This window comes from Drosophila montana, unplaced genomic scaffold, assembly GCF_035044405.1.
Source record: "Drosophila montana isolate Dmon_TW-CO22-7 unplaced genomic scaffold, ASM3504440v1 contig_2496_1, whole genome shotgun sequence".
Taxonomy (NCBI): Eukaryota; Metazoa; Arthropoda; class Insecta; order Diptera; family Drosophilidae; genus Drosophila; species Drosophila montana.
This window is the reverse complement of record NW_026997364.1, coordinates 267,989-282,355: the sequence shown is the minus strand read 5'-3', so window position 1 is coordinate 282,355 and position 14,367 is coordinate 267,989. Positions and strand designations below refer to the sequence as shown.

Here is a 14,367-nt window from a genome sequence, read left to right as displayed (position 1 = left end):
GATTTTCATTTGTACTTTTGGTTCTTTTACGACTGAGAGGGAAATCTGCAGTATTACAATCGGGTAGGCGTAAAGAAATTACCCGGCCTTGCCCAGGCTCGTGATTATACAAACTGCACAATGCTGCCAGACTGTCTTAACATAACTGTTAACCTATTACAGGACAAAGCAATATTTAAATTCTTCACTTTGCCAAATTTGCATTCACAGGCACAATGTGTCGCAAGATATTTCAACAACAATACCAAATGAATTTTTGGGGGATTTTTCCATTCAGCACATTCAGCCCAACATTAGTTTACCCACGAAACACGTCATCAATTGAACAGCTGTGCTGGCAACTTTTCATCTACGAAAATTTGGGTATATAAGACCCGGTGCGATATGGGAAAGGCATCAAAGAGTTTCATTGCTGGAAGTAACAAAATGCGCGCTTCTATCTTCATTGTTCTGCTTGTCTTGGTCGCTGTGGCCGCTGCTAGACGTCCTGGAGGAGGCCAAGGAGGCCAAGGAGGTCCTGGCGGTCAGCAGGGTGGTCCCCAAGGAGGACCTCAAGGCGGTCCTCAAGGCGGTCCCCAAGGAGGTCCTTCCAACTCCACTTCTACAACAACCGATGCTGGCGATGTTTCCACCACCACAGAAGCTGATGCAGAGGCTTCTACTGACGCAACTATAACTTCCATATAGTTTGAAGATCCCTTAACTTTTTATTATACATATATGTGTATATATTATTCAAATAAATAAAAACCACCTATACGCTCAAAACCTCAAACAGATTTGTACTTTATGTAGAGTCAAGCCTATGAATGCAATTGTACCCAAAAGTTCAAAGATGTGAGTCTGTTCTACAAGTTAACTGTGAAAACTATATATGTATATATTTTTCTTTATTTTGATCTTTATTTATATCCATATTTAGTGTGATGAGATCATCTTCATCTTCAAGATCAGCTTAATTCGTTAGAGCTAGAAAGCTTCAAATGGCAAGCGAGATTTAATCGGCGATATTACAAGATTCATCCAATCAATTTCAAACTATTTCTTAAAGTTTTAAGTAAAAGCTTGAAGAGTTTTTGAAACCTAAATTTCCTATCCTTACTTTTAAATTTTCTATTCAATGGACTTTAAGCTAATATTCAAAAATAATTATTCAAGGATAACTAAACCACAATTGAAAAATCCAAATCTAAGGTTTTAAAGGAGAACGTTTAAGTTTCACCCAAAAATTGTCAAACTAGTTTTCAAAGCTCTACATCAGAAAATGCTGAAACTGAATATGATAGGCAAAAAATGTTGATGACAACGTTTTTCACCAATTTCCCTTATTTGCAGACAAAAACAAGTAAGAGGTTCTAGTCGGGAGCTCCCGACTAGGGGATACCCTGAACCCTCTTCTTCCAACAGACGATGGGTATAAAATGAAAGATACTTTTTATATATATATTATTCTAGAAGCTACATGTGAAGTTTGGTGGATTTCGATATCGATTTTTATCGATTACTTGGAAAGTAAGCAAGCTATCGAATATCGGAAACAAACTCGATCTGCGCGGGGACTAGGAGGACCTACAGCTAAAATATTAAGTCTCTAGGTCTTATAGGTTATGAGATCCTTGCGTTCATACATACGGACAGACGGACGGACAGACGGACGGACAGACAGACAGACGGACAGACAGACGGACATGGCTAAATCGACTCGGCTGTTGATGCTGATCAAGAATATATACACTTTATGGGGTCGGAGATGCATCCTTCTGCCTGTTACATACATTTGCACAAGTACATTATACCCCCTTTACCCATTTTCAATGGGTTCAGGGTATAAAAAGGAAGAAAGGGGAACCGACATAGGTTAGATTCTCTATATAAACAAAAGTTTACGGTGTGCAGATAATATTTATTTAAATTTAATTGATATATATAGAATAAGTTGAGGGATCTTCCAATTATTCGGATGCTGTGGTTGCATCCGTAGATGCCTCTGCGTCAGCTTCTGTGGTGGTGGAAACATCGCCAGCTTCCGTTGTGGTAGAAGTGGAGTTGGAAAGACCACCCTGAGGACCACCCTGAGGACCACCCTGAGGACCACCTTGAGGACCGCCTTGAGGACCGCCTTGAGGACCGCCTTGAGGTCCTCCTTGGGGACCACCCTGCTGACCGCCCTGCTGACCGCCAGGACCTCCTTGGCCTCCTCCAGGACGTCTAGCAGCGGCCACAGCGACCAAGACAAGCAGAACAATGAAGATAGAAGCGCGCATTTTGTTATTTCCAGCAATGAAACTCTTTGATGCCTTTCCCATATCGCGCCGGGTCTTATATACCCAAATTTTCGTAGATGGAAAGTTGCCAGCACAGCTGTTCAATTGATGACGTGTTTCGTCAGCAAATTTACGTCACGTGCTGAATGGAAAAATCCCCCAAAAAAAATTCTGTTTTGTTGTTGAAATTTCTTGCTACCCATTATGCTTGGGAGTGGAAACTCAGCAAGGTCAAGAGTTTGAATATTGCAGGACTCTGTTATAGATTCAAATGAAGTCTGGCAATCTTTTACACACATAAAGAGACGCATATCGTCTCTTGATCTTTATATATAAAGGGAGTATATGCATATATTCAACATATATTTATATTTATATCGATATCTTTACCTACATATATTAATCCCAAGGCTTATATGATGTATATAATACTTAAGATATTTTTCGGAAATATGTATTTAAATATATTTTTATCTATATATTTTTATTGAATTTATATCAGTGTGAATATATATATATATATTACTAGCGGGTATAACCCGGCCTTGCCCGTGAAACGTGTGTTAAAAATCAACGTTCTCAAAAAGCTTTGAAAATTATCGGACGGTAAACAAACAATTTGCATTGAAACGTTTTCCGCCAATTTACCAATGTTGCGAGTGGAATTTCCCAAATCGCTGAAACACGTATTCATTATATTCTTATGTAGAGCTTTGAAAATAAGTTTGAAGCAAATCGGACACAATTTAAAACTTCGCACAAAAAATCTTTGAGTCGCATTCCACCCGATAAAGTTTGAATTCTGCGAAAAGTATGAAACACGTCTCAAATGATTTTTCTTATAGATCTCTGGAAATGAATTTGAGCGCGAAACGTCACCCACCAAATCTTTGACCTCCATTTCCACCAAGGAGGAACGGATTTTCCTAAAAGTGTGAAACACCCCTCAAATGAATTTGAACAAAGATCTTTGAAAATAAGTTTGAGGCCGATCGGATGGTAAACAAAAAAGTTACATACAAACGTTTTTCGCGATTTTTCCACACTTGCGGGTGGAATTTCCCGAAACCCCGTCTTAACGTGCACCTACATCACATAAGGTAGCTACAGTATATATATAGAGATTATATGTGATATATTGATGTATTAATATATTTATAATTAACTATATTTTCGTAATCGAATATCTATTGATCAATGTATTAATCTGCTTTATTTGTCTATACGAATATCTTTGAATATTTTAATAAATATATCTGTTTAACTATTTCTTGATGATCAGCTACTGAAGAGACTCCGATTGGGCTATACATATCGCGCTGTCAAAACTTTTGAGAACCTCTTTCTGAAGTCCTTGCTACTGCAACACAGTTAAGTAGCACTGCCACGCCCACACACACACACACAGAGAGAGATACACCCTGCCCAGTTGGGAGTGAATGTGCATTATTGTTTGATTGTATTGTGCAGATAATTGGAAATTTAGCCAACATCTATTGTGGGCCATCCGGCCGCTAGCCCTGAATTGTGTGCTGGAAAATTGTTTACTATTTAATTTTATTTGGTCAATTTCCGACAAACAACATGTTAACTTGTTGGAGCACACCCAACAGCAGCAACAACAACAGCGGCAACAAGCCAGGCTAACACAAGCTGCCAAATGCTGTGGCGACAAAATGAAACCTCAACGAAACAGGACAACAACAACGGCAAAGGATTATAGGTATTAAAAGTTATAAAACAACAAGATTATGGGTTTAGCAATACAAACACACATACAGTTCGCTCTGCGCCTGTATGTGCATGTGTGTGTTTGTGTGTGTGTTTGTGTGTGTGTAGCTGTCCTCTTGGCCTCCACTTGTTATGATATTGACCAAGAAGAACGACAACAGCAGAAACAGCCAAAAAAAAAAACACTATAAAAAGCAACGAATATGCAATGCCCTTTTTTTTTAATTTTTGTTATAATTTAACTCGAAAATGTTTCTAAATTGAAATAAATTAATGATATTTAATAGTTTTGCATATGAAAAAGATTTTAATAATTCAAAAATATTTGACTATGCTCAAGACAAATAGATTTATATTCTAATACGATTGTATTATGATCAATTCTTGATAAAACAAAAGAAAGTATTATTGAAAATATTCAATATTAAAAACAATGTAAGCCCAGACTTTTTCTAAAGTAATATATACCAAATTTTGAAAATATACAGAAATAAAATACTTTATTTAAGTTAATAAAGAAAAAAAAGTCGAAATCTTTTTATTTAAAATCTTATTAAAGCAGTTCTCACAAAAACTAAAGATCAAGATTCTTGATAAAAGAATTCAAATTTATTCAAATTAACAAAAAAACCAAAGCATAGACTTTTTCTGATTGAAAAAAATATAATAAATAGATGAACAAGACAAATATCCAAACTTTTGAATATATAAAGAAATTAAATACTTTATTTAAATAAAGAAGGAATAAATTCTTTTTAGTATTTTAATCTTTCATAATCCGCTTGACTCTTATGACTCTTATCTACAATATAATTAGTATATATTGTAAAAGTCAATTTTAATGCCTAAATACCAATTGTTGACATCGTCTTAATCTTATTTACCAAATGATAAAGTGCACCAACTAAGCATAACATCCACTTGTAGCGTATTTTAACAAGAAAAACATTGCCCAAAATCCTATTTGCCAACAATTCCCACCCCCCCCCCTCCCCTCCCCTCCCACCCTTTGCCAGCTCATGCCCCTCATAAAAGACCAAATGTAACTGGCAGCAGGGGTTAGCCAGGGTCGTGGATAGAGAGAGAGTGAGAGAGGGGGAGGGGGGGGGGGCGTAATAACATTTCCAGCTAACATGCGTGTGTTAATTATTTTTGCTCGAAACGGAAAAGGCAAAATTAGCTGAATTAGGCACATTAAATCTATTATCAGACAAGTTTATCTCGTCTTTTTGGCTTCGGGTTAAGTGTCAATTTGGGCTGACTTTGGGCTTTGTCTTGTTTACCCAAAGAGAGGGAGGAATTAGTTATTAAGCCGAGCCAACTGTTGTGCCAGTTATCCACAAATGAATCCATATTTATTTGGCTGTTATTGAATTTACAATTTGCCAGTACAAATTGAGGTTAGGTTGCACAAAGAACAGGAACTAACTCATGAACTTGAAAAAGGGCTTTGAACTAGTTCAAAGTCACAAATATATACAACAATTTGTTCAATTTATGCCAAGGAACCACTTTTCGAAATAAAATTTTAATGCATTTTGCAGTGTTGTAAAACAAATAAAGAGTTTGCTTTTAAAGTGTGTTTGAAATGAATTACAATCGATTACACTTTTGAATCGATAATTATATTTTTAGCATCTAAGCTTCACATCAAAAAATCTTCATCTTGTGTGACAAATATTCGCTTTAAAACTTTTTTTAACGCGAAATGCTAGACCTCATTGAAAGTGAAGCTAAAGCAAATATAAAACATTTGCGATAAGTACATAATTAGATTAAGGATTTGTTACAAAATGGATCTATCCATATATACACTAAAGTAAATATTTCAGCTTCATACCAAACGAGAAAGTAAGAATATCTTGGGCATACCCCAGATTTAATGCCCTTGTAAACATTTGCCTTACGGTATTGCAGATATCGAGAATGGTGAGGCTCTCAAATGCTGAGCTAAATGAAATATTTTTCCATACAAAGAACTCATTTTTCGACCGATTCTTCCCATGTATGTCTGTATGCATGTATGTATGTGGGTATGTATTTATGTATGTATGTATGCATGCATGTATGTATGTGGGTATGCATTTATGTATGCTTGTATGCATGCATGTATGTATGTGGGTATGTATTTATGTATGTATATATGTATGTATGTATGTAAGCGTGCATGCATGTATGTATGTGTGCATGTATTTGTTTGTATGTATGCGGATATATATAAACATATATAGTTTGTATATATGTACGTATGCATGTATGTCTGTATCTATGTATGTATGTGCGTATGCATATACACTTAGTTTTATATGTGTATGTATGTAAGTATGTTTGTCTCATCACACATTTCATTAATATATGTTTGTATAAATGTATGTATGTATACACGAATTTTTGTAAGTTTGCATGCATATATGCATGTGTATGCATATATATGTAAATGAATGCATGCATATATTTTCTATGTTTATACGCAAGACCAAGTGTAGCTGCGCTGCAAATTACAAATAAAAAACGTATTCTCAACTAATGCCCTACTACTCGATTCTCATAAAGTCAAGTAAGTCTCAGGCTAAGGCTTCATTTCATGCAAAGGAGGCGGCGGCTTGCGCAATCGAGGAGGAGGCTTCAACTGTGTAGGAGGCAGTGGCTGTGGCTTTACTGGAGGCCATTAAAAAAAGTGGTATGTATTATAAACATAACTATGTCCCATTATATTTAAAATAAAAGTAACAACTTTTACAATCGTATGCATGCATTGTAGTTTCCATTTTTGGAAATATTGCTCTACTATGCGATTTTCGCTAATTCGAATAAGATAATAAAAATTATCTTTTTTTTGTTTTCGCAAAGAAATGTTTATATAAAAGTTCGTCTCCCGTCTACTGATAGATAACGATTTAAAAATCGTGTGCTGGAATTTACAGGTGAGTACGTAATTACAAATATTTATCTCTATATATAAAATTGATCGGCCTCAAGCTCAGTTTCAAAGATCTTTGTTTAGGTAATGCTTCGGATTCAAATTCATTACTGAATCTTTAAGGAAATCGGTGGATCAAATATTTGTTGGGCGAAGTTTTAAATTTTGTCCAATGAAACTTCTTTTCAAAGCCCTAAATAAGAACTAAATGAATATGTGTTTCAGCAATTTTGGAAATTTCACCCGCAAGTGTGGAAAATGGGCGAAAAAAGGTTGTAGGAAAGGTATTTGTTTACATTACGATCGGTTTCCAAATCATTTTCAGAGATTTATGTAAAAGCTTCTTTCATTTTCATTGGGAGAAACAGTTGATACCAACTTTTGGCTATGTATTTTGAATTTGATGCAAAAGACTTGGCACGCCATCAAATCAACCTGACACTTGTTGCTAAGCAATGCAGAAGCAGAAGTTCAAAAAACAATTGGGGAACTAGTCACATGTCAGGAACAAACGAGCTCTTGTTACCATCAAACTGGTCAGCTCGTAAATTAAACGAGTGGACTTCAATAAGGTCTATTGATTCGATTTTCCATTTGATTTAAGTACTTGCTGGAACTTAATCATGAACCGAAGCGAACCGAACCGAACCGAAGCCATTTGCCGTATGGCCGAAAGCAAAACAAACTTAACAAAGTTAACTTCATTTGGCCGAAGGCGTCATTTTAACTGTTGCTTACACCGCAGCGCAGTTCCTTAAGGCCTCCTCTAGTCCCACTCCCCCCTCTAGCTGCCACAAGCAGGTTGTCCCTTCTGTCGTCCTTGTCGACATTTCAATGCCTTTTTAATCTAGAACAAAAGCAAACTTAATTTGCCGCAACATCTCCGATGGGCGCAAGAAAACCCAACGACTTTGTCTGCCAGGACTCCCCCAGCCGTATACCCCATCCTTGCTACGCCCAAGCCACAAGTTCCTCTGCTCTCTGCCCCTGGAACTCCGTCTGTAACTCCAGCGACGACGACGACGAGTACGTCACTTGGCACATAATTTAATTACAAGGGGAAGGTAGCTCCCTGGGCCTCGGCCTGGGCAAATTGTTACTTTGATCTACGCCCGCTGCGCCCGCTGCGCCCGCACTTTGTGCAACACTTGGCGGCACTCACTTCGAGTGTTGAATGAGCAACAACTTTGGAGTGCAACGCGTCCTGAATTGTAATTAGTGCCACGCAGCCCGCCAGCTGCCTGTTACGGATAGTCTAGCTCGTGGAGCCGGCTCCTCCGGCAGCTCCAGCAGCTCCGACTGCCTGGCCAGGGCGGTTGGTTCATTCACTTGATTTGTGGAGTGCGCATTTGTAATTGTTATTACGTGTTAAATGCAAAAAGTGACCAAGTTCCAGGACGCCAGGACTACTCCAGCACCAGCACCAGCTCCAGCTCCAGCTCCAGCTCCAACCTCAGTTCCAGTTCCGGCCTCAATTCGGTTTTCAATTTTCCCACTTAAATGCGTTATCGACGCTAATTGCTTAACGCTTGACGCGTGCTTTGATTAATTTCCAACAGCTTTATTCAGCCTTGAAGCTTCATTTATGTAACACCATATTAGCCTTAAAGTTCTACGAAGCTTTCCACCGCATTATCTCCAATTTATCGCTGCATATCGATTAATTTTAGCCTTGATATAGAAGAGAAATCTAGATGTTTATCGATCCATATCGATTATTTGTACGCTCGACAATCCGCGATGCACTTAACTTACATCCTGTTGCAAAAGGGGCAAAAAAGCCATAAACAAAAAAAAAGCTGACATTCTATTTATAAATAATATTCCAGTTTTAAATTGAGTTTTCGTGGGATCACATCGACACAGGTAACGCCTGCATAATCTGGCATAACTTCATCCAAATTGCAAAATTGCAAAAAACAAAAATGCAAGAAAGTTAGATTATCCTTGGCATGGTGAAGTTTTAATGAGCTTGAAGACATTTGCTTTACGGTTTTTGCAGATATGTAAGAATAGGGAAGCTCGTAAAGAATAAAACTTATTTTTCGACCAATTCTTTCTGTAGAGCTATATAATATAGAAGTGCGATCTTGAGACTTGGTACATAGCTTGGTCAGGATATCTCGATAAACAGAAAAGCTCTCCCAATAAGTTTTGACCGATATATGACATAGAGGCCCGATCCGGCATATGTACTGTCTGCAACAGAAAGACGCACCTATTCGCAAAGAAACAGATAGACAGATAGACATGGACAATATCAACTCGACTGTTGATGCTGATCTAGAATATGTTATCTTTATGGGCTTGGAGATATCTCCTTTTATGCGTTACACGTTTTAGGACAAAATTATTATACCCTCTATAAAGGTATTAAAACGTATCGCTCAGTTTTAGAAAACAAACTTTTTTAACCTTTTCGTACGATCTTAAGACAAATATCGTATCCTATAAAATCCATTATTTTTACGCACAACTCTAAAGTTCTTCAATTTAATTTATAATAAAGACATTTTGAGTTGAATTCAACACAAAATTTCTTTATTTTCGATTGAAATTAAAGATTTTTGATGGTCAAAATACTATGCAAAATTTGTGAAAGTAAGGAAATGTTGTGCACTTCGCTCAAATTTCCATTCGTTCATTTGTAACAAGTACTTTCAAAGTTTAAAGAACTTGACTACAATTTTTCATTTTGAAGATAATTTTCCCATAATACCATTTAGCTGTGATCTCATATAAATGTTCTTTAATCATAATATATAGATTTTTTTGTGTGTTTGCATGATCTCAAGTGAATTGAAGCCGATTAACTTCTGCTGCAGCTGTAGTAGAGCTGACGAAAAGAATCCAGAAAAACTGTAGCAGAAACTAAGCAGCAGCCGTGGAATCCTCCGTGGAGATCTCGGTAGTAGTTTCCGTGCTGCTGCTGTCGTCGCTCGGGGCTGCCGTTGTGCTGGTTGTGGATGTCGAGTTGGATGGTCCCCAGCCGCCGGGCGGGCCGCCAGGACCACCGCCGGGCGGACCACCAGGACCACCAGGACGACCGCCGGGCGGGCCGCCGGGACGACCGCCGGGCGGACCACCAGGACGACCGCCGGGCGGACCACCTGGACGACCGCCATCATCACGTCTGGGGCCACGAGGTCCCTGAGCGGCTGCGACGGCCACGACGGCAAGCAGAGTTATCAAGATCAAGGCACGCATTTTAATGAATTTCTTCTTAGTCGATTCCAAAGCTGACTTATGCCCAACTCAGCCAACGGGGCCCCTTATATAGCGATTGTTCGGCTCTACGGCCGGAAAATTACCCGCCGTACAGCTGTTTCAATGCTGACCCAACCCAGCTTGTGTAAATTGACGTCAGGTTTTGGTATTTCGATAGAACCGAGCGTAGCCATGTCTAGACTTAAGATCACATGAACCACAATGGATCACAAATAATGACAATAGAGCAAAATAGATCACAATAGACTGCAAAAATGCTAACATAACCCTGAAATTTCTAAGCCAAGAAAAACTACGTGGATACATCTCGAGCATCCGACGGGAATCGAGTTCTGTTTAAGCCTCAATGCCTTAAGAAATATCTTGATAGACAATAGAAAAGTCGGAAATTCCTGACTGGGAGATAACTTTCGGGTCGTAAATATGACAACCTCACATGTGTAAGTACCAAAGCTCAAGGCCATGACTCGTAAGTAATTTACATCAATTTTTTGGGGAGAAGAGTATCGAATAAGTGAAATATTCGGGATCTGTGCATATTATACGAGGCTGAACATACTAAATTTGGCGTTTCTAGCTCTTATGAGCTGCTAGTTAGGCTATCAAAAACAGAATATCGATATCGATTATTATCGATTTCATGAACATGGAATAAGCTATCGATAATAATCTGCGCATGCCAGTTATAACCATAACTATACTGTAACATATAACGTGTGGAACGATGAGGGGAGCAGAGGCTTAGGTAGGGTATCGCTGTGCTACCTACTCAAATATTTGCATATATGTATGTACATATATGATCGGTAGTCAAAGAATAGGTTGTTGTTGCTATACTGTGCTGATGTGAGAGCAGCTTCCCGACCAGGTCAGGTGTTGCCTACCCTATCATGAGCAACTGGGCCACCTGACCAGATGTTAAATTGTAAGTAAGCACTTAGACAAACTATTAATGATAAGTCAATATAAATATCTACTTTTTATATAATTTTGTCTGTAACATACAATAAAAAATAACATTATTTACATTTACATTTAATTGCATTAACTGTAAGCTACAGCAAAGAAAAAGTCTCCTTTAAATGCCGACAACGATTTGTGGTTGCAAATACAAAGCCTTGCAACATCTTTCTAGAACCTAAGATCATATATTATACGATTATAACACGTGCTGAACATTGTTAAGCAGCAATATGATCGACTAGCAGATACCCAGGTTTCATCTTCAAATTGACTCTTAGAAAATGGCTCTGCTTGCGCTTACCTCAGATCTACCCATACAAGAAAATGGTTGCCTAAATAACTACTGTGCAATATGCTCGACTAGCAGATACCCTAGATTCAGCTTTAAATTGCCTGGACTTACTTCTTCACTCATATACTCACATACTCTCATACTTCACTCATGCATCTTAGAAATTGGCTCTGCTTGCGCTTGCCTCAGATCTGCCTATACCAAAAAATGGTTCACTTTATAACTAATATTCTTTTTACTCGATCAATTAAAGAATTTCAGTGCATAAAGTAGACCAAAAATCAAGAATAGAACTCTAAGACGGACTGATTTTTAAATTTTAACAAAATTTAAATGTAATTTATTTGAGTGTTGTTTAACAACACTAATCGATTCAATCGAAACGTAAAGAATTATCGATAATGTGAAAACAACTTGATGTACAACAAGTTAAAAGCCTTCTCGCAATCTGCTCAACATACTCTCAACGATACTATTCCCATTCCACACGATGAGTATATGCCCTTTTCATCATTATTCCTTGTATACAGGGTATTAACTGCCACAACATCGACCAAGTGCAATTGAAAGATAATATTTCAAGTGTTTTGTAGTTGCAGGCACAGGCACAGGATTCTATTTGAAGGCGAGCGACTGTGCTGCATATTAATGCAGCTGGCTTCAGTTTACGGGCCGCCTACACTTACCTTACGAAATTAAACGAATGAAATTAAAAAAAAAAAGGAAGTAATAAAACTAAGGAGGAGAGAAAAATGTATATAAAATAAATGCAAGTCAATTTAAAATGCGAAGCACAACTTCCATTAAAGACGTTGGCATAATTTTAATATCAAGCTTTGGGCCGAGCCCTTGTTTCCCCGGCAGCTGCTGCCACAGAGACAGAGAGAGACAGTGATAGAGAGAGAGAGAGAGAGAGAGAGGGGGAGGGAAACACAGAGAGAGCGAGAGTGTGGGAGTTAGCTCAAGGAATTGTGTGCCAATCAAATTGAAATTTAATTTGCACAACAATGTGGCAAAAGGGGCACCAAACGAGGCCGTGCCCTCGCTTGAACCCAACTGACCCCTTTAAAGAAGAGAATTATTAACCTCATCATATCGTTGTGCATCCACAACATAGTCCGGCCTTTTATCGGCTGCTCGGCACCACTTCATCTTTGTTAGGCCATCAAATTGTGATTTACTTTCGCTGAGATTTCAATTACGGCCGCTTTATTGCCAATAAATTTTCATATAAATTAGGCAAACGAAAAGTTCGAATTGCCGAAAAACCCAACCCCAACAAAAAAAAAAAAAAAAAGGAAAACAAAAAACAAATACCTCCCCCTCTTGACAAAAATATAAAGGCTTGAATGGCCGCGCGCACGTAGTCAAAGTTCAAAGAGCTGCACAAAAAAAAGAAATCCTTGAAAATTTGCAGCTATACAAAAGATTTTTGCCGTTAAATCAATTGACGCCTCTTTAAATCAGGCCACTCGCCAGTCCGGAGTTCCCAGCGTTGACAGTGGCTCATCGGAGGCGAAAGCACCACAAAGTAAACCCTTTAGCTACCCTGTATTCCCACAGGCAAAAGGTAGCATTGGTCTGTTTAAAGCAACCTATATGAATTCAATTTGTAGTAGCAAATACTCGCTCGAAAACAAACTAACGAATAAATATATATATATATAAATATCTAGTATCTGTTATCTTAAAGATTGCTTCCACATTTAAAGTACTTTCCTCTCTATTAATAACTTAACAGAGTTTAGAATAAATCACTCGCTGCTCAACGAATGTAACGAACTCGAGCTACTCGCTCAAATGAAACAAACGAATGCCTGCATTTGGAATAACCGAATTCAAGCGAGTCTTTTGAATGTGAATGCCAACGAGTGTCGATGCCGAAGGAAACAATTAAACGAATGCAAATATCTGTAAGCCTGATTACATTACAGTAGAAATATTTTGTTATGCATATAAATTATCTTTCATGTGGCATTTACGAAAGCTTCCTATATTTGAATGTATATCAAATGTTTTAAGAGCTGCGATTTTGTTCTACTCATTTTTATATTCATATTCATTACGGTTTTTTTTTTGTTACTTGTGAGCTGTGCAAGCCAAAACTTATTGCTGCTCATTACCAAATTTAAATTACTTTCAAATTTCTTTCCTAATATTTTTCAAAGTTCAAATGATTCGAAAAGTTGAAGCCTCTACTTTCAAGTGTTCTCGCTCGATCTTCGTAAAGAATACATTAATTTGCCTTGCCATTTATCTTGGAGTTGAACCAATTTTCAGCTGTCAGTTATTTGTTAAGCTATGCAACCTTAAGTTAACATAAGCCATTAGCGGATATTACCCGGCTTCGCTTTTATTTCAAATTCAGACATCACCTTTTCACCTAAAAATTGCAACTTGCCCGTAATATATTGAGGCCCCATTTACACCAGCTGCTGTCAATCAAATGAAGCGACAGGACGAAGTGCGCCATTCAAGTTAACCCTTTGACTTGCAGCGGCCAGAACAAAAAGCTGGTCAACACTTTGAGCACAACACCAACAACAACACCGTTGCCTAACATTGCATTGGGGGGGGCTACGCTAAAAGCTAATGGAAGCCTCGCCGTATACAATGAAAGCTCCCTTTGGCGGATATCTCCTTTAACCAGCCGACATTTTTTTTCGACCGCTCTTTTGACCGAACGCGTACCGAACGGAAAAAATTCAGTTTTTTAACGTGTCAAGCGAACAAAATTCCGGAAAATTGAACTTAACAATTAAATTATAGCACGAAATCGAAGTAATGCCCATATTTACATACTTTTATGTAGCCGATATTAATAGGATTTTGCAGATATTTAAGGAACACATTAGAACTATTAAGTGCCGAAATTGATTCTGATATCTTGAAAAACAAAAAAGTTTTCCATACAAGAACTAAATTTTCGACCGATTGTTGCTATGACAGCTATATGATAAAGTGGTCCG

At 37.9% G+C, this 14,367-nt stretch overlaps 3 protein-coding genes across 3 annotated transcripts; 1 reads left to right on the top strand and 2 right to left on the bottom strand.

The window, feature by feature from the left end:
- The first annotated feature begins 426 nt into the window (after window positions 1-426).
- Window positions 427-687, top strand: LOC135428677 (tenecin-3-like). Its single transcript, XM_064682756.1, has one exon. It carries the CDS (start codon window positions 427-429, stop codon window positions 685-687), a length of 261 nt encoding a protein of 86 aa, XP_064538826.1.
- A 1,265-nt stretch (window positions 688-1,952) lies between these two features.
- LOC135428676 (tenecin-3-like) lies at window positions 1,953-2,371 on the bottom strand. The gene has a single exon (XM_064682755.1). It carries the CDS (start codon window positions 2,304-2,306, stop codon window positions 1,953-1,955), a length of 354 nt encoding a protein of 117 aa, XP_064538825.1. The 5' UTR covers window positions 2,307-2,371.
- A 7,415-nt stretch (window positions 2,372-9,786) lies between these two features.
- On the bottom strand, window positions 9,787-10,122 carry LOC135428675 (cuticle collagen 2-like). Its single transcript, XM_064682754.1, has one exon. The coding sequence runs from the start codon at window positions 10,120-10,122 to the stop codon at window positions 9,787-9,789; it is 336 nt and encodes a 111-aa protein (XP_064538824.1).
- Between the last annotated feature and the right edge of the window lie 4,245 nt (window positions 10,123-14,367).